Source organism: Pseudophryne corroboree (genome assembly GCF_028390025.1).
Source record: "Pseudophryne corroboree isolate aPseCor3 chromosome 3 unlocalized genomic scaffold, aPseCor3.hap2 SUPER_3_unloc_9, whole genome shotgun sequence".
In the NCBI taxonomy this organism is placed as follows: Eukaryota; Metazoa; Chordata; class Amphibia; order Anura; family Myobatrachidae; genus Pseudophryne; species Pseudophryne corroboree.
This window is the reverse complement of record NW_026967585.1, coordinates 2294349-2315661: the sequence shown is the minus strand read 5'-3', so window position 1 is coordinate 2315661 and position 21313 is coordinate 2294349. Positions and strand designations below refer to the sequence as shown.

General features: G+C 48.0%; 1 protein-coding gene across 1 annotated transcript; it reads right to left on the bottom strand.

The window, feature by feature from the left end:
• Positions 1 to 418: 418 nt before the first annotated feature.
• LOC134984887 (uncharacterized) lies at positions 419 to 20587 on the bottom strand. The gene is made up of 3 exons (XM_063950362.1): positions 20189 to 20587; positions 3654 to 3938; positions 419 to 781 (listed from the first exon to the last, which is right to left on the bottom strand). The coding sequence occupies exons 1-3, from the start codon at positions 20529 to 20531 to the stop codon at positions 765 to 767; spliced, it is 645 nt and encodes a 214-aa protein (XP_063806432.1). The 5' UTR covers positions 20532 to 20587; the 3' UTR covers positions 419 to 764.
• Between the last annotated feature and the right edge of the window lie 726 nt (positions 20588 to 21313).

The window sequence follows — 21313 nt, the reverse complement described above, 5'->3', positions numbered from 1 at the left end:
GATGGAGCCCTTCATTCGCTTTGCCAGGATTCAAGGGTGGTCAATCTGTTGAAATCAGAGCACTACATTTTGGCCACTGTGCTCGATCCTAGGTTTAAAGCCTACATTGTATTTCTCTTTCTGGACACAAGTCTGCAGAGGGGGAAAGACCTGCTGGTGAGAAAATTGTCAACTCAAGCGGAACGTGAACCGTCAACAGCTCCTCCTTCATTTTCTCCAGCAAGTGGGGCTGCGAGGAAAAGGATAACATTTCCGAGCCCACCAGCTGGACACAAAAGTAACAATACAAGTGACACATTAACAGGAAATTGTTTCTGCCATCATAGCGACAATTATCTGGAAATAAGATAATACACAGACACATAAAAAGACTCAACGGAAATCTTTTGTTTTTAAACAACTTTATTTCATATCTTTAATAAACAGATTTTTCTCTATATTTTAAACTTAAAAAATACTTTACTCTGCACAACATGGATAAAATATCCTTTAAAGCACAGAAACAATTCAAGTTACATTATAGTATTGCAGGGAGCCAAAGGTCTATGGGGGTCATTCAGACCCAGCCGCAATAGCGGCCCACAGCAGTTTCCTGGTGGTGGTAAAATGCACATGCGCAGCGGCCACGCAGACACACACATTGCGGTCGCATCCCTGAGGGGTAAACGCAGGCGGGCCGGGCCATTTTCCAGGGGCTGCATGATGTCACATCTGCGTTCATCTCTGATTAACCCCCTATAAGCTTCCAGAGTGCACCTCATATCTCATCTTTTCCAAGTTACTACAAATGATATGAGATCGGTAGCAGCACTACTTTCAGGATTATTACACAGAACACACATAAAGGCTGACACAGCAAATAACAGTAACACATACAAGGGATTAATTAGAAATAAGGAAGCATAATCATCATTAAGTCTAATTATCAACTGGTTCTGTGCGGGACCCATAGACCTCTTTACTGCCTCCAGCAGCCCCTGGTACTGCACTGCGGCCATCCACCCTATCTCCCCCCCTCTACCACCACCACCCTGTCTCCTCTCACTACTGTCATCCGCCCCGTGTCTCCCCCCACTACTGACACCCGCCCTGTTTCCCTCTACTACTGCCACCCACCCTTTCTCCCACCACTACTGCCACCCACCCTTTCTCCCACCACTACTGCCACCCACCCTGTCTCCCCCCCACTAATGCCAGTCCTGTCTCACCCCACTACTGCCACCACCCCGCCTCCCCCCACTACTGCCACCACCCTGTCTCCCATCTGATACCTTAGCGCTGCTTGAGGACAAAATTCTCAGACACTGCCTCCGGCAGCCCCTACTACAGCACTAGTGCCACCACCCTGTCTTCCCCCTGACCTCTCAGCACTGCTTGGGGATTCTTGGTACTGCTGGTAACAGTCCTTCATCTGCAGGTGGCAGTAAGGAGGCAGAAGCTGCTTCTGGTTCCATGGACCCTGGTCATGTAGGGCTGGGAGAGTAAGTAAGATTATGTAATACAGTCACCATCTTACAGGCAGCCGGTGAAGGTTGTAGAGAATGGGTGTTATGTGGCAGGAACGGGCTGGTTAGGTAACAGCCTGGCTGCTGCATTCTGTACAAGCTACAAGTGGTGCAATTATTTTGCTGGGAGACCCAGGTAGAGGTCATTGCAGTAGTCTATGTGTGATGATACAAGTACATGTATGACTGTAGGTAGATCTTCTAAGGGAAATAAGTGCTGGAGTCTGGCTATGTTCCTCAGATGAGTATCTGACTGTGGCAGATACTGATGTCCAAGTGTCACTCCACCATCCAGGACACCAAGATTCCGCACATGATCAGCATTTTGTAACTCTGACCCCCCAAGCGTAAGTCTGGTTGGTAGGTAAAGCTGAGCTGTATTCCTGCTCTTTGTTGGCGAGCTTAAAGGCCTGTTTCACCAGGACTGAATCACAGCAAACTGGCATCACCCATACCTGAAGCTCAGCTAGACAACCATTTAGGATTGGTACTGGGCTCTCAGTACCTAGAGCAAAGACAGGTCATCTGTATAGCAGTGGTAGATGAGGGTATGACATCTGATTATTTCACCCAGTGGTAACATGTGTATTGCAAAAAGCATAGAGATAGGATAAGAACCTTGAAGAACAACGCATGGCAATGATGAGTATACTCCAGAAGATTAAAATGGTTCCTCACCTGAATGATGTCTATTGTGTGCAATCTGAGTGATGTCTATTGTGTGTATATATCTATAGCTTCAGCCATGCATAGCTGTGCGTTCCAATACTCAAAGCGTTTGAAAATTAACAGTTAAAAAAACAGTTGAACAAACATTGAACAACATCAAGAAAGAAATCCAGACCATTATGTGGACTCATTAAACCTCGGAAATGAAATCACCAGGACTATGCCCACTAACCCTCTGGCAGAGAACATCAGTAGTACCTTACAGGCCTACCCCTCGAGGATGGACTACTTCACCCAGGGTAATCCTACGCAGTGCGCCGAAGATGGCTGCCGCACCTGGTACCCTGTGAGGGTGGAATACACAACCCATGGAAGTTATTACCCAAAATGCCTACACCAATCCTGCATTATTCTTTCTGTATCTTTTATTTTTGTCTGTGTAGTTTATCGTTTGATGTGTAATACTTAAATCTTCTGTATTATGTGCATTGTTTGAGTTCTAGTTGGTGCTGCGGATGGCTGCCTCGGTGCTGCTCTGCCAAGCAGCCTTCGTTTTTAGTCTTACATGTATAATATGTTGAGTCTATTGTACAGTTGCAATGTGCAGTATGAACGCATATATGTAATGTGTGTAATGTATGCTATGTTTTTCCCCCTTCTTATGCCATGTATTCCCCATTCATGTTGCTGCTTGGCGATGCATTGTACCACAAACAATTCCTAGTGTACGCGAGTACACCTGGCCAATAAAGCTGATTCTGATGATTTATTTCTCAGAGTATAGAAATGACTTCTCACCTGTGTGACTTCTCTGATGTCTAACAAGAACTGATTTGTGTGTAAAACATTTCCCACACTCAGAACATGGAAATGCCTTCTCACCTGTGTGACTTCTCTGATGTCTAACAAGAACTGATTTGTGTGTAAAACATTTCCCACACTCAGAACATGGAAATGGCTTCTCACCTGTGTGACTTCTCTGATGTGTAACAAGATGTGATTTGTGTGCAAAATATTTTCCACACTCAGAACATGGAAATGGCTTCTCACCTGTGTGACTGCGCAGATGTGTAACAAGTTGTGATTTACTTACAAAACATTTCCCACACTCAGAACATGGAAATGGCTTCTCACCTATGTGACTTCTGTGATGTATAACAAGATGTGATTTACTTACACAACATTTCCCACACACAGAGCAAGAAAACAGCTTCTCACCTGTGTGACTTCTGTGATGTATAACAAGAGCTGATTTGTGTGCAAAACATTTCCCACACTCAGAACATGGAAATGCCTTCTCACCTGTGTGACTTTGCTGATGGGTAACAAGTTGTGATTTTTGTGTAAAACATTTCCCGCACTCAGAGCAAGAAAATGGCTTCTCACCTGAGTGACTTCTCTGATGTATAACAAGTTGTGATTTGTATGTAAAACATTTCCCACACTCAGAACATATCAGTGGCCTCTCACCTGCCTTACCTGTGTGTGGGTTATTAGGCTTCGTGTTCTTTGTAAAACATTTGGCATCTATAGAACAGGGAAACACTGTATCTACTGTCGGAGCTGTAACAGATGCACCAATATCAGAGTGATCAGGAGAACATTTCCCAGGATCAGAGGGATCAGCTGATAGAGCTGGATGTATAATAGGGGTAATGGGGTTATCTCCCGGAGAATACTGTCTACTGTCATTATCTTTTATGTCACAATCCGGGGATAACATTAGATGTCCTTCTGAGATATTCCTGCTTGTGTGTCCATCTGCTGGAAATAAAATACATTATGGAAATGTGACATTTTCTGTAACAATATTAATCTTGTAAACAATAGGAGAAGACGACTCTCTGGGACACTTAATTGTAAATGTGTGTGTATAATAAAACATAACTTTTAATGAAGGCTTTATGATATTGTGTCTCAGACTATCATTGTGTCCACCCTCCTGAGAATGCTCACAATAACAAATGTAATATTATAATAAGACTTAGATATATCTCTCTCTTGTACTGGTAACTAACCATGAAGTATAAATGGAGACGTAGTCACTCGCCAAGTCCTATGTCAGCACCAATGTAAAACAATGGATGGGGAACATATCGTATGAATTGGAGATTCTAGATAAATAATAATATCAGTTATATGAGCTGATGGATCAGAGAAATGTCTCCTAACGTTACTCCTGGAAGCATTGGTAAGGTAGCATTCCTTTATGTGTGTGCTCATACGCTGGTACGCCTGTACAAGTGTTACTAACCCTTATATAAGGTATATTGCTACAGCAGAGTAGGTGTGGAACAAGGTACTTTACATGCAATACACCATATGATACCCTGTAATCATCATCTGCTGGGTCCTTTGGGAGCCACTGGCACTTTAAGAGTTTAATAGTGTGAGCTGGCCCCTCCCTCTATGCCCCTCCTACCAGACTTAGTTTAGAAAATGTGCCCGGAGCCGGTCACAGCTAGGGGAGCTTCTAAGAGTTTTCTTAGCTTTTTATTTTCTAGAGATAGTTAGGTTACAGGAAGGCTGCTGGCAACAGCCTCCCTGCTTCGTGGGACTTAGGGTGGGGAGAAGGAACCTACTTCCTGAAGAGTTACTGGTTCTCTACTCAACTGACAGGACACTGAGCTCCTGAGGGTTCTGATCACAAGCCCATGAGGCGACTGCTCACTCCCGCAGCACGGCCGCCACCCCCTAACAGAGCCAGAAGAAAGAAGAGTGGTGAGTACAGCGCCAGCATCCCGGTTAGCGGGTCACTGGAGGAAATGGCGGCACAAGGGTGGAAGCGCAGCTCTGAGAGGCTGCGCTCCAGGAAGGCTCAGCAACACACAGTGTAGGAGCTTTGAAAAGCGTCCTGAGCCAGCGCGGATAAACCCTACACTGGTCACGCAGCTAACAGCGGCTAATCCTCCTGTTATCACTAAAATCCTCAGGCCAGTATAAACAATTAGTGCGGGAAGCCGCGCGCCATTACAAGGGGCGGGGCTTCCTCTCAGAGCGGATCCAGCACTCACCAGCGCCATTTTCTCCCTGCAGATCATAGGAACTAGGACACTGACAGGGAGCGCTGCCCTCCCTATTAAGGTTAGTCAGCGCCGGGCTTTTATCATAATAACTGCCTACAGGGGCACTGTGTGGCTGGCTCCTTATACTCTGTGACTCTCTGCAGGTACTCTGGGGGAAACTGTGTCTGACATTTTCCTGTGTGAGTGTGTGTAAGTGTGTATATCCACATTACCATGTCTAAGGACTCTGTGTCCTATGCTGCAGAGTGTGTATCTTCTCCTGAGGAGTCTATTCCATGTACTCAGGACTGCAATATCCTGTCTCAGCCTTCTGAATCCGAACCCCCATGGGTGGATAATTTAAGGGCAATGATATCCCAGATTTCAACAAGGATGTCACATACTGAGAAAGAGACGCAGTTTTTGTGACAATCTGTAGTGGGTTTGAAGTATTCAGCTCCCACTACTTCATCTAAAACCCCACCTACATACCCAAAAAACGTACAACTGCCCAGATAATGCAAGCTGACACTGATACCGACCCTGATATAGGGGACGGTGATGGGGATATGAAGGGGGGAATGCATCCCTTGCTAAAGGGGTGCAACTAATGACTAAAGCCATTAGGGATGTTTTGCATATTTCTGAGAAAGTTCCGGAAACAAGTAGAGGAAACTTATTTTACAGTAAATAAGAATACCTCGCTTACCTTCCCTGCTTCTAAGGAGTAAAACTGCCTGGTTTAAAAAATCCTGGGAAAACCCAGAGAAGAAAATTCCAGATCCCTAAAAGAATTCTCATTGCTTTCCATTTCCCTGAAGAGGACAGGAAGAAGTGGGAAAACCCACCTATAGTAGACGCTTCTGTATCTAGGCTGTCTAAAAAGGTGGTTTTACCTGTCCCTGGTTCAACCGCCTTAAAGGAGCCGGATGACCGCAAGATTGAGACTACGCTCAAATCACTATACACTGCTACAGGTGTGGCTTTAAGGCCCACTATTGCTTGTGCTTGGATTTCTAAAAGCCATAGTAAAGTGGTCAGGCACCTTACTAGAGGACTTAGATACTATGGATAGGAGTGACATTGACTTGTTTTTAAGTCACATACAGGATTCTGCAGGTTTCATGGTGGAGGCCATGAAGGACATTGGCCTGCTACTTCCATGGCTGTCTCGGCACGCAGAGGACTCTGGCTACGCCAATGGACTGCAGATGCAGAATCCAAGAAAAGTGTAGAGAACCTGCCATTCACAGGTCAGGCACTATTTGGGGACGCATTGGATGTGTGGATATCCACGGTGACTGTGGGTAAGCAGACATTTCTTCCCTCTGCAGCACCACCGGCTAGGAAATCTTATCCTTCATCTACACTGCAGTCCTTTCGGACCGCAAAATTTAAAAAATCCAAACCCCCTCCAACCTTTTTTAGAGGAGATCGGGGAAGATCCAAAAAACCTGCACCAACAGGTTCCCTGGAACAGAAACCAGGTTTTGCTTCCTTCAAATTTTAAGCATGACGACGGACCTCCCAGCCTGGAGATCAGGCAGGTGGGAGTGAGACTAAAAGATTTCAGTCACGTCTGGGCGTCATCATGCCTAGACCCCTGGGTGACGGATATTGTTACCCAGGGGTACAGACTGGAGTTTCAGCAACTCCCAACTCACAGATTCTTTAAATCAGGCATACCAGCTTCATTGACAGAAAGTGATATCCTACAGGAAGCCATTCAAAAATTGGTACGAACAAATGTCATTGTTCCAGTTCCACCTCACCCAAAAACCAAGGGTTATTACTCAAACCTGTTTGTGGTACCAAAACCGGACAGTTCGGTAAGGCCTATATTGAACCTGAAGTTGTTGAACCCCTACTTAAGGGTTTTCCAATTCAAAATGGAGTCTCTGAGAGTGGTGATCTCAAGTCTGGAGGAAGGGGAATTCCTAGTATCCCTGGATATCAAGGATGCGTACCTTCACATTCCGATCTGGCCGCCTCACCAGGCCTATCTACGGTTTGCACTACAGGACTGTCACTATCAGTTCCAGACGTAGCCATTTGGCCTCTCCACAGCACCGAGGGTGTTCACCAAGGTCATGGCGGAGATGATGCTCCTCCTACGCAAACAGGGAGTGAACATAATTCCATATCTGGATGATCTGCCAAGGAGAAGCTGTTGCAGAGTATTGCGCTCTCACCTCAACTACTCTGGGTTCATGGGTGGATCCTGAACCTTCCAAAGTCACATTTGGAACTGACAAGGAGACTGCCCTTCCTGGGGATGATACTCAACACAGAAGTGCAGAGGGTGTTTCTACCGGTGGAGAAAGCGTTGGTGATCCAATCAATTGTCAGGGATGTCTTAAAACCTCCCTGGGTATCGGTTCATCAGTGCATTCGCCTTTTGGGGAAGATGGTAGCCTCCTACGAGGCTCTACAATACGGAAGATTCCATGCACTGTTCTTCCAGCTGGATCTCCTGGACAAGTGGTCGGGATCGCATCTTCACATGCACCAGCAGATACGCCTGCCGCCGAAAGCCAGAATTTCACTCCTGTGGTGGCTGCAAACTTCTCATCTGCTCGAGGGCCGCAGGTTCAGGATTCAGAATTGGATTCTCCTAACCACGGATGCAAGCCTCCGGGTTGGGGAGCAGTAACCCAGGGGGAAAACTTCCAAGGAAAGTGGTCAAGCCGGGAATCTGTCCTTCCAATAAACATTCTGGAACTAAGGGCCATATACAACGGCCTTCTACAGGCGGCACATCTTCTGCAAGATCGAGCCATTCAAGTTCAGTCGGACAACGTCACAGCGGTGTCCTACATCAACAGGAGTGGTCTTCCTCAGCAGACACGATCTCCATCCATGGTGGGTGGGGTTTCAGAGGGTGGGTGCTGTTGGCAATCAAGCCTATATCAATGTGTGCATTTATATTTAATCAGTACATATTTGGCTACAAAGTATCCTAGCTGCATAGTGTGTTAGTGTTAAGGATGAAGATATGACCTTTGGAGATACTCGGAGATAAACAGGAGAGGAACAGAAGGACAGCAGACTATCTTCCCCACCTGCAATTAACATCCAACAGAGAGTAACCTAATCCAGTACCACCAACGCCTGCAGCCCGCACAGCGTGGACACTGACCTCCCTGTCTGATTAAGTAACAGCCATACTGCTCTAACACGTTGCTTTCTGCTCCTCATTTATACTCTCTACAACCACTGTGTAACAATCTCAGCCTTTCCGATTCTTCCATTTACCAAAAAAAACTTTTTCAATGTCTCTGCTTTTACTACAACACCCTTCTCATTGTCCATTCTATATTACACCCACTTCGTTCTATATTATTCCTCTGAACAACACTACTGTACTGGAATTATGGCTCCTCGATCCTGTCCCATACCAATCCTCACTGCTAGGTCACCCTCCAATTTCCAGACCGCCCACACGCATTCAGAACCCAGCCAGCCTGATCCCCATCTCCCCTGTCCCCTCCCTTCCCTTCTCCTGTGCACTCTGGAATGCTAGATCAATCTGCAACAAGCTGACAACTATCCACAACCTCTTCATCTCCCACTCTTTTAACCTTCTCGCCATCACTGAATCCTGGCTCTCCTCCTCTGACACCACCTCCCCTGCTGCCCTCTCCTACGGAGGCCTCTCCTTCACCCACACGGTCAGACCTGATGGCCGCCAGGGTGGAGGCGTGGGCATCCTTCGCTCCCCAAACTGCAACTTTCGTGTCATCCCACCTGAGCCCTCCCTCACCTTCTCCACCTTTGAGGTCCACACTATCTGCCTCTTCTACCCCATTCACCTCCATGTGGCAGAGATCTACCACCCCCTGTCCGCTGTTCACCTTTCCTTGACAACTTTGCTGCCTGGCTTCCCCACTTTCTCTCCTCCGACCTCCCCTCTATCATCCTTGGTGACTTTAACATCCATATCGACATCACTAATGCAGCTTGCACTAATCTTCTTGCCCTTTCCACCACCTTTGGACTTTCTCAATGGTACTCCACCCCTACTCACAATCTCGGCTACTCCCTCGACCTTGTCTTCACCCACCGATGTGATCCCTCCTATTTCTCAAACTCTTCCTATCCTCTCTCTGACCACCATCTACATTCTTTCACCCTCTCATCTTCTCCTCTCCTCTCCACGCCCAGACCCACCATCACCGAACACAATCTCGGGTCTTTCAACCCCGCTATCCTGTCCTCCCTCGAGACCTTCCTCTCTTCTCTTTCCACTATGACTTGTCCCAACCAGGCAGCCTCCTTCTATAACTCTTCTCTTACCGCTGCTCTCGACTCTGTGGCCCCCCCCTCTCCTCTGTCCCCTCTGCCGCTCCAAACCCCAACCCTGGCACACCAAACTAACACGATTCCTACAAAAATGTTCACGCTCCGCAGAGCGCTCCTGGAGGAGATCTCACTCTCTGGCGGACTTCCTGCATTTCAAGTTTATTCTCTCCTCCTACAGCTCTGCTCTCTCTCGCCAAGCAATCCTTTTTCCAAACAATCATCTCTTCTTAGTCCTCCAGTCCACGCCGACTCTTTGAAACTATCAACACTCTCCTCCTCCCCACCTCCCTCACTGCCACTGACTTTGCCTCCTTCTTCATCTCCAAAATTGTGGCTATCCAAAATGACATCTCCTCCCGTCACTCCTCTGCTGCCCCCCTGCCCCCATCATCCCTCCCCTCCATCTATCCCACCCTGTCCTGCTTCTGTCCCACCTCAGACAAGGAAGTCAACTCCCTCAACTTATCCTCCCCCCACTCAACCTGCCCCTTGTACCCACTCCCTTCCCGTCATCTCTGCTCCCCCCCCCCCCCCCCCACTGCCTGCTCCCACCTTGCTCACCTCTTTAACCTATCGCTCTCTACCGGCATCTTTCCCACACCATTGAAACATGCTCTGGCGTCCCCTATTTTCAAAAAAACCAACCTCGACCCTTCATCACTCACTAGATACCGCCCCATCTCTCTTCTCCCATTTACCTCCAAACAACTTGAACGACTGGTCTACAGCCATCTCACAAGCTACCTCTCTGACAACTCCATCCTTGATCCACTACAATCTGGCTTTCGCCACTCCACGAGACTGTCCTGGTGAAAGTCATCATTGACATGCTTTCGGCCAAATCCAGGGGCCACTTCATTCTGCTTATCCTTCTGGAGCTCTCTGCTGCCTTTGACACTGTGGATCATCATCTCCTCCTCCGCACACTCCAAAACATTGGCCTCTCTAGCACCGTCCTTGACTAGTTTACCTCTTACCCCACTAACCGCTCCTTCTCTGTGTCTGCCTCCGGAACAACCTCACACCCTTCCATCCTTCCTGCTGGTGTCCCTCAGGGTTCTGTCCTAGGCCCCCTTCTGTTCACCCTGTACACCTCTTCCCTGGGTGCGCTCATTAACTCATTTGGCCTTCAATACCACCTCTATGCTGATGACACACAACTCTACCTCTCATCTCCTGATCTGTCCTCCTCTGTCCTCTCTCAGGTCTCCAGCTGCCTCTCTGCCATCTCCTCCTGGATGTCTGAGCATTCTCTGAAGCTCAACATGGACAAAACTGAATTCATTATCTTTCCCCCAGCCAGAGCAACACCCCCTACATATATCTCTATCACTGTTGACAACACAATCATCTCCCCCGTTCCCCAGCTCCGCTGCCTGGGTGTCACTCTTGACTCCTCCCTCTCCTTTGCACCCCACATCCAAGCTCTGGCGCAATCCTGTCGGTTCCAGCTATGCAACATTGTTCGCATCAGGCCATTTCTCTCCCAGAGTGCAACTAAACTCATCATCCACTCACTGGTCATCTCACAACTCGACTACTGCAATGTTCTCCTCACTGGCCTCGCTTGCTCCCATCTCGCTCCCCTCCAATCTGTCCTCAACTCCGTAGCTAGGCTCATCTTCCTCTCACGCCGCACCACATCTGCCACTCCCCTTCAACAAAATCTACACTGGCTCCCATTCCCCTACAGAATCCTATTCAAACTCCCCACCCTCACATACAAGTCCATCTCTAATTCCACTGCTCCCTACATCTCCAACCTCCTCTCCCTTCATACTCCCTCCCGCCCACTACGGTCGGCTGATGACCATCGCCTCTCCTCTGCCTTGGTCACTGCTTCCCATGCACGAGTTCAAGATTTTGCCCGTGCTGCACCCCTTCAGTGGAACGTGCTCCCCCGCTCCATTATACTCTCCCCGACCTTGCAAAGCTTCAAACGGTCACTGAAAACCCACCTATTTATCAAAGCGTACCCCTCCGATGCATAACCTAGTCCTTAGGCTGCTCCTCCATCCCCCTGCCCCACGCCTTGAACATCTCTGCCGTGCTTGATACTGCCATCGGGCTTCCTCCCGCTTGCTTGCACCTCATGTCATCTGTCTGTCGCCCCTCCCCAATAGATTGTTAGCTCTTCAGAGCAGGGACCCATTTCCTCTTGTTGTCTAAGCCCTCTTCTCGACACATTTCACTCAGCAACCATCTTTACCTGCTTTTTCTCCTACTGATAAAGGCTCCTCTCTATCTATGGCCACCAGCCCCTAGTAGTACAATGATTACTCCCTCGCTACTTACATCGAAGCTGTATTATGTATGAGAATTGTGGTGCTCTTTGTTACCTGTACTCTATTTCTGTTATTTATTTACTGTAATGCTAAGTTCTGTCTCCCTGTACTGTCCTGTGTACAGCGCTGCGAAACACTTGTGGCGCCTTATAAATAAAATGTAATAATAATAATAATAATAATAATAATAATACTACTGTGTCTGTCTCCTTATCAGGGATACTCAGGACATCTCAAATAGAGTAATAAGAGCTTCCACTCCCTGAGACATTAGCGTCCCCCATATTTACATTCACGTCCCCCTCTTCCAGATCTGGCATCTCCACATCACAGACAGACTGGAGAACCTGGGGTGATGTACCTTTTTGGGAAATAAGTATAGGGGGCTGAGAGGATGGTCTTCGGTCTGAATTCTTAATCATAAAATCAGCCATAGACTTCTTTTAAAATCCTGCCTCTCCTGTCTGGCAGTATCCAGTACAGGGGATATGTCTGTAATCATTCCTTTTATTGAGTCCAGCCACGCTGGCTCCTGAGTGCTGCTTCCTTGTGAAGGAGGGCTGCACTGTGCACACAACAGAGATCCCCCGAGGAAGGGGAAAACCTTGTGCTGCAGGACTGGCATATGACCTTCTTACCTGACATACTGTACAGCATAATATACACACAGGAACAGGTTACATAACACAGTAACCCGGAGAGCCTGCTAGGAATGAGAGAGAGAAACCAGCACACCTTGCCTCTACAGCCAAAGCAGTGCTTTGCCGGGCAGTAACTAGGAACCTTAGATAAGAGATCTAGATTATTATATACATATACAGTATATCGCTCCACCTACCACAAACCCCCTTGTACCAAACAAGGTGCTTCTGAGGGTCCCTAGGAGGTAGGAAATAGTGCACTGAGCCACTGGTCCCGCTCTCCAGAAATGCCCCGCCTCCTTAATGGCATGCATTGTTCCCACAATAGTTTATACTGGCAGGGTAATTTTTGCAAAGAAAATGGGGTTAAAACCCCTTTTCAACGTCAGTGCCAGTGTGGGCTTTCATAGAGGGACAGCAGCACTGTGCCCGCTGCCCTAACGCCACCATCTGTACCGGGACCCCGGTTTAGTACTCAGCACTCAATTAGGGGTGGCGGCATGCTGTGAGGAAGAGCGCACACCGCTGTGGGTGAGTGAAACAACCCCCTTCAGGAGCTATGTCCTGTCAGTGGGGATCTTAACCATTAACCCTTCAAGAGGTTGGTACCGGTCCCCCCCTAAGTCTCACAACGCAGGCAGACTGGTGCCAACCCGTCCTGTCTGAAAACATCAAACTAAAATACATTCTGAAGAAAACTCTCTGGAGCTCCAGAGAATGCACCCGGCTCCTTGGGCACATTTTTCTAAACGGAGTCTGGTAGGAGGGGCTTAGAGGGGAGGAGCCAGCACACACTAAGGATTTCTTAAAGTGTCAGGCTCCAATAGACCCAATCTATACCCCATAGTACTAAGACCATCCCAGTATCCCCTAGAATGTTAGAGAAAGTGGACATTACTGTTGACAGTCCTTCATGACACTTTACCTAAACCAATCCCGGAGGAGTTGTCTTCCGTCTCAAAGTAATATGATAAAGGAGTAAGACTGTTACAGACACTCAGAGTCTGTTTCCTACTGTAACATGTGCCAAATGGGACTAACTTACTGGGCATGGATCTATTTTTGGGCCAGATTTATTTGCTCTTGTTATGGGTATAAAACGTATATTTTTATCTTTATTTCCTGTGTTATGTATGAGATACACCAGAGAGTGTGGGGAGGAGACTGGTCAGATATCTGGGCAGGTAACACACAGTGACATGATGTGAGGAGGAGAGCAGTATAATAGGGGCTGATGGCTCCTGATGTATGAGATACACCAGAGAGTGTGGGGAGGAGACTGGTCAGATCTCTGGGCTGGTAACACACAGTGACATGATGTGAGAGGAGAGCAGGAGTATAATAGGGGCTGATGGCTCCTGATGTATGAGATACACCAGAGAGTGTGGGGAGGAGACTGGTCAGATCTCTGGGCTGGTAACACACAGTGACATGATGTGAGGGGAGAACAGGAGTATAAATAAGAATTTACTTACCGATAATTCTATTTCTCATAGTCCGTAGTGGATGCTGGGGACTCCGTAAGGACCATGGGGAATAGCGGCTCCGCAGGAGACTGGGCACATCTAAAGAAAGCTTTAGGACTAACTGGTGTGCACTGGCTCCTCCCCCTATGACCCTCCTCCAAGCCTCAGTTAGGATACTGTGCCCGGACGAGCGTACACAATAAGGAAGGATTTTGAATCCCGGGTAAGACTCATACCAGCCACACCAATCACACCGTATAACCTGTGATCTGAACCCAGTTAACAGCATGATAACAGAGGAGCCTCTGAAAGATGGCTCACAACAATAATAACCCGATTTTTGTAACAATAACTATGTACAAGTATTGCAGACAATCCGCACTTGGGATGGGCGCCCAGCATCCACTACGGACTATGAGAAATAGAATTATCGGTAAGTAAATTCTTATTTTCTCTGACGTCCTAAGTGGATGCTGGGGACTCCGTAAGGACCATGGGGATTATACCAAAGCTCCCAAACGGGCGGGAGAGTGCGGATGACTCTGCAGCACCAAATGAGAGAACTCCAGGTCCTCCTCAGCCAGGATATCAATTTTGTAGAATTTTACAAACGTATTTGCTCCTGACCAAGTAGCTGCTCGGCAAAGTTGTAAAGCCGAGACCCCTCGGGCAGCCGCCCAAGATGAGCCCACCTTCCTTGTGGAGTGGGCATTTACAGATTTTTGGCTGTGGCAGGCCTGCCACAGAATGTGCAAGCTGAATTGTACTACAAATCCAACGAGCAATAGTCTGCTTAGAAGCAGGAGCACCCAGCTTGTTGGGTGCACACAGGATAAACAGCGAGTCAGATTTCCTGACTCCAGCCGTCCTGGAAACATATATTTTCAGGGCACTGACAACGTCTAGCAACTTGGAGGCCTCCAAGTCCCTAGTAGCCGCAGGCACCACCAATAGGCTGGTTCAGGTGAGACGCTGAAACCACCTTGGGGAGAAACTGAGGACGAGTCCTCAATTCCGCCCTGTCCGAATGGAAAATCAGATAAGGGCTTTTTCAGGATAAAGCCGCCAATTCTGACACGCGCCTGGCCCAGGCCAGGGCCAACAGCATGACCACTTTCCATGTGAGATATTTTAACTCCACAGATTTAAGTGGTTCAAACCAATGTGACTTTTGGAACCAAAAACTACATTGAGATCCCAAAGTGCCACTGGAGGCACAAAAGGAGGCTGTATATGCAGTACCCCTTTTACAAACGTCTGAACTTCAGGGACTGAAGCTAGTTCTTTTTGGAAGAAAATTGACAGGGCCGAAAATTTGAACCTAATGGACCCCAATTTCAAGCCCATAGACACTCCTGTTTGCAGGAAATGTAGGAATCGACCCAGTTGAATTTCCTCCGTCGGGCCTTACTGGCCTCGCACCACGCAACATATTTTCGCCAATTGCGGTGATAATGTTTTTGCGGTTACATCCTTCCTGGCTTTGATCAGGATAGGGATGACTTCATCCGGAATGCCTTTTTTCCTTCAGGATCCGGCGTTCAACCGCCATGCCGTCAAACGCAGCCGCGGTAAGTCTTGGAACAGACAGGGTCCTTGCTGGAGCAGGTCCCTTCTTAGAGGTAGAGGCCACGGATCCTCCGTGAGCATCTCTTGAAGTTCCGGTTACCAAGTCCTTCTTGGCCAATCCGGAGCCACGAATATAGTGCTTTCTCCTCTCCATCTTATCAATCTCAGTACCTTGGGTATGAGAGGCAGAGTAGGGAACACATACACTGACTGGTACACCCACGGTGTTACCAGAGCGTCTACAACTATTGCCTGAGGGTCTCTTGACCTGGCGCAATACCGGTCGAGTTTTTTAATCATGTGGACGACTTCTGGGTGAAGTCCCCACTCTCCCGGGTGGAGGTCGTGCTGAGGAAGTCTGCTTCCCAGTTGTCCACTCCCGGAATGAATACTGTTGACAGTGCTATCACATGATTTTCCGCCCAGCGAAGAATCCCTGCAGCTTCTGCCATTGCCCTCCTGCTTCTTGTGCCACCCTGTCTGTTTACGTGGGTGACTGCCGTGATGTTGTCCGACTGGATCAACACCGGCTGACCTTGAAGCAGAGGTCTTGCTAAGCTTAGAGCATTGTAAATGTCCCTTAGCTTCAGGATATTTATGTGAAGTGATGTATCCAGGCTTGACCCTAAGCCCTGGATATTCCTTCCCTGTGTGACTGCTCCCCAGCCTCGCAGGCTGGCATCCGTGGTCACCAGGACCCAGTCCTGAATGCCGAACATGCAGCCCTCTAGAAGATGAGCACTCTGCAACCACCACATGATGGATACCCTTGTCCTTGGTGACAGGGTTATCCGCTGATGCATCTGAAAATGCGACCCGGACCATTTGTCCAGTAGGTTCCACTGGAAAGTTCTTGCGTGGAATCTAACGAATGGGATTGCTTCGTAGGAAGCCACCATTTTTACCCAGAACCCTTGTGCATTGATGCACTGAGACTTGGTTCGGTTTTAGGAGGTTCCTGACTTGCTCGGATAACTCCCTGGCTTTCTCTTCCGGGAGAAACACCTTTTTTCTGGACTGTGTCCAGGAACATCCCTAGGAAACAGAAGACAAGTCGTCGGAACCAGCTGCGATTTTGGAATATTGAGAATCCAATCGTGCTGCCGCAACACTACCTGAGATAGTGCTACACCGACTTCCAACTGTTCCCTGGATCTTACCCTTATCAGGGAATCGTCCAAGTAAGGGATAACTAAAATTCCCTTCCTTCGAAGGGATATCATTTCGGCCATTACCTTGGTAAAGACCCGGGGTGCCGTGGACCATCCCTACGGCAGCGTCTGAACTGATAGTGACAGTTCTGTACCATAACCTGAGGTACCCTTGGTGAGAAGGGTAAATTTTGACATGAAGGTAAGCATCCTTGATGTCCCGAGACATCATGTAGTCCCCTTCTTCCAGGTTCGCAATCACTGCTCTGAGTGACTCAATCTTGAATTTGAACCTCTGTATGTAAGTGTTCAAAGATTTTAGATTTTAGATTTAGAATCGGTCTCACCGGGCCGTCTGGCTTCGGTACCACAATAGTGTGGAATAATACCCTGTTCCCTGTTGCAGGAGGGGTACCTTGATTATCACCTGCTGGTAATATAGCTTGTGAATGGCTTCCAAAACTGCCTCCCTGTCAGAGGGAGACGTCGGTAAAGCCGACTTTTGGAAACGGCGAGGGGGAGACGTCTCGAATTTCAATATGTACCCTTGAGATATTACCTGAAGGATCCAGGGGTCTACTTGCGAGTGAGCCCACTGCGCACTGAAATTCATTGAGAACGGGCCCCCACCGTGCCTGAGCTTGTAAGGCCCTAGCGTCATACTGAGGGCTTTTGCAGAGGCGGGAAAGGATTTCTGTTCCTGGGAACTGGGTAATCTCTTCAGCCTTTTTCCTCTCCCTCTGTCACGAGCAGAAAAGAGGAACCTTTTGTCCGCTTGCCAACAAAGGACTGCGCCTGATAATACGGCGTCTTATATTGAGAGGCGACCTGGGGTACAAACGTGGATTTCCCAGTTGTTGCCGTGGCCACCAGGTCTAAAAGACCGACCTCAAATGTCCCCTTTCAAAGGCAATACTTCCAAATGCCGTTTGGAATCCGCATCACCTGACCATTTTACTGGTAGAATTGGACAACGCACTTATACTTGATGCCAGTCGGCAAATATTCCGCTGTGCATCATGCATATATAGAAATGCATCTTTTAAATGCTCTATAGGCAATAATATACTATCCTTATCTAGGATATCAATATTTCCAGTCAGGGAATCCGACCATGCCAACCCAGCACTGCACCTCCAGGCTGAGGCGATTGCTGGTCGCAGTATAACACCAGTATGTGTGTGAATACATTTTTGGATACCCTCCTGCTTTCTATCAGCAGGATCCTTAAGGGCGGCCATCTCATGAGAGGGTAGAGCCCTTGTTCTTACAAGCGTGTGAGCGCCTTATCCCCCCTAGGGGGTGTTTCCCAACGCACCCTAACCTCTGGCGGGAAAGGGTATACAGCCAATACTTTTTAAGAAATTATCAATTGTTATCGGGGGGAAACCCACGCATCATCACACACCTCATTTTATTTCTCAGATTCAGGAAAACTACAGGTAGTTTTTCCCTCACCGAACATAATACCCCTTTTTGGTGGTACTCGTATTATCAGAAATGTATAAAACATTTTCCATTGTCTCAATCATGTAACGTGTGGCCCTACTGGAAATCACGGTTGTCTCTTCACCGTCGACACAGGAGTCAGTATCCGTGTCGGCGTCTGTATCTGCCATCTGAGGTAACGGGCGCTTTAGAGCCCCTGACGGCCTATGAGACGTCTGGACAGGCACAAGCTGAGTAGCCGGCTGTCTCATGTCAACCACTGTTTTTTTATACAGAGCTGACACTGTCACGTAATTTTCAACAGTACATCCACTCAGGTGTCGACCCCCTAGGTGGTGACATCACTGTTACAGACACTCTGCTCCGTCTCCACATCATTTTTCTCCTCATACATGTCGACACAAACGTACCGACACACAGCACACACACAGGGAATGCTCTGATAGAGGACAGGACCCCACTAGCCCTTTGGGGAGACAGAGGGAGAGTATGCCAGCACACACCAGAGCGCTATATATATATACAGGGATAACCTTATATAAGTGTTATTCCCCTTATAGCTGCTGTATGTTTTAATACTGCGCCTAATTAGTGCCCCCCTCTCTTTTTTTAACCCTTTCTGTAGTGTAGTGACTGCAGGGAAGAGCCAGGGAGCTTCCCTCCAACTGAGCTGTGAGGGAAAATGGCGCCAGTGTGCTGAGGAGATAGGCTCCGCCCCCTTTTCGGCGGCCTTATCTCCCATTTTTCTGTATATTCTGGCAGGGGTTAAATGCATCCATATAGCCCAGGAGCTATATGTGATGTATTTTTTGCCATGTAAGGTATTTTTATCATGTTTTATTGCGTCTCAGGGCGCCCCCCCCAGCGCCCTGCACCCTCAGTGACCGGAGTATGAAGTGTGCTGAGAGCAATGGCGCACAGCTGCAGTGCTGTGTGCTACCTTATTGAAGACAGGAACGTCTTCTGCCGCCGATTTTTCCGGACCTCTTCGCTCTTCTGGCTCTGTAAGGGGGCCGGCGGCGCGGCTCCGGGACCCATCCAGGCTGGGCCTGTGATCGTCCCTCTGGAGCTAATGTCCAGTAGCCAAGAAGCCCAATCCACTCTGCACTCAGGTGAGTTCGCTTCTTCTCCCCTTAGTCCCTCGATGCAGTGAGCCTGTTGCCAGCAGGTCTCACTGAACATAAAAAACCTAAACTAAAACTTTCACTAAGAAGCTCAGGAGAGCCCCTAGTGTGCACCCTTCTCGTCGGGCACAGAAATCTAACTGAGGCTTGGAGGAGGGTCATAGGGGGAGGAGCCAGTGCACACCAGTTAGTCCTAAAGCTTTCTTTAGATGTGCCCAGTCTCCTGCGGAGCCGCTATTCCCCATGGTCCTTACGGAGTCCCCAGCATCCACTTAGGACGTTAGAGAAAAAGGGGTTGATGGCTCCTGATGTATGAGATACACCAGAGAGTGTGGGGAGGAGACTGGTCAGATCTCTGGGCTGGTAACACAGTGACATGATGTGAGGGGAGAGCAGGAGTATAATAGGGGCTGATGGCTCCTGATGTATGAGATACACCAGAGAGTGTGGGGAGGAGACTGGTCAGATATCTGGGCAGGTAACACACAGTGACATGATGTGAGGAGGAGAGCAGGAGTATAATAGGGGCTGATGGCTCCTGATGTATGAGATACACCAGAGAGTGTGGGGAGGAGACTGGTCAGATCTCTGGGCTGGTAACACACAGTGACATGATGTGAGGAGGAGAGCAGGAGTATAATAGGGGCTGATGGCTCCTGATGTATGAGATACACCAGAGAGTGTGGGGAGGAGACTGGTCAGATCTCTGGGCTGGTAACAGACAGTGACATGAGGTGAGGGGAGAGCAGGAGTATAATAGAGGTGATGGGTCCTGATGTATGAGATACACCAGAGAGTGTGGGGAGGAGACTGGTCAGATCCCTGGGCTGGTAACACACAGTGACATGATGTGAGGGGGAGAGCAGGAGTATAATAGGGGCTTATGGCTCCTGACTCCACTACTGGGCAAATACAGTTCCCTAATTTGTACTGACAGAGGAGGTTGTAGGGTAAGAGATTGCTGTAGTGACTGAGCAAGGAGAATATGTGACTCTTTTCTGTAATAAGTGTTTATTACTTACCTGTGCTGGTATCTGTAGGGATTTCCTCCTCCTTACACTGCTGATCACCCCTCACATACGTCTCTTCTTCTCCCTCTATATCTTCTGCCTTCATATCAGACACATACGTCTCTTCTTCTTCCTCTATATCTTCTGCCTTTATATCAGTCACATACGTCTCTTCTTCTTCCTCTATATCTTCTGCCTTTATATCAGTCACATACGTCTCTTCTTCTCCCTCTATATCTTCTGCCTTCATATCAGTCACATACGTCTCTTCTTCTCCCTCTATATCTTCTGCCTTTATATCAGTCACATACGTCTCTACTTCTACCTCTATATCTTCTGCCTTTATATCAGTCATATACGTCTCTACTTCTACCTCTGTATCTTTGACTTTAATATTATTTAATTGGGCTTCACCCTATGTAAACCATCAATAAAAGAAGACTGTAATAATTGTTGATTTCAGTAATAGATTAAACAATACAAATATAATGACACACACAGCTGCTCTACACATTATATAGTGACAGTCACTTTGGGTGAGACCCTAAATCCAACCTACCTGATCCTCCTGTGGGATCCTGTGATTCTCCTCTGTACAGTCCTGGGAATACAGAGGACGGGGACATCTCTCTGGGGTATCTCTGTTACTGGGCCCATCTGTAGGAGACACACAGTGACTTGAGTACAGTGTATATATGTGATTATCAGGTGATGTGTGTATATAGGGGGTCCCCATACCTGCTCTCCCCTGTACAATACATGACAGTCTCCTCTTACCCAGTGATGTGAGGGGCCGGTGATTCTCCATCATCACATCCTTGTACAGACCCCTGTGTTCCTCTATATACTCCCTCTCCTGCATGGAGACATAGACAGTGACATCCTGACACCTTATATGAACCTGACACACACAGTGATACAGTCATCACCCAGACACATCCCCTGGTGTTACTGTATAATGTCCCATTCCCAGCAGTCACCTCTCCAGTCACCACCCAGACACATCCCCTGGTGTTACTGTATAATGTCTCATTCCCAGCAGTCACCTCTCCAGTCACCACCCAGACACATCCCCTAGTGTTACTGCATAAAGTCCCATTCCCAGCAGTCACCTCTCCAGTCATCACCCAGACACTT

Excerpts from the sequence above, each read along its gene's own strand:
- LOC134984887 (XM_063950362.1), bottom strand. The coding sequence starts at position 20,531 with ATGACTGATATAAAGGCAGAAGATATAGAGGTAGAAGTAGAGACGTAT. Across the intron at positions 3,939-20,188 it reads CCCTACAGATACCAGCACAG|CAGATGGACACACAAGCAGG; the intron begins GTAAGTAATAAA and ends TTTTATTTCCAG.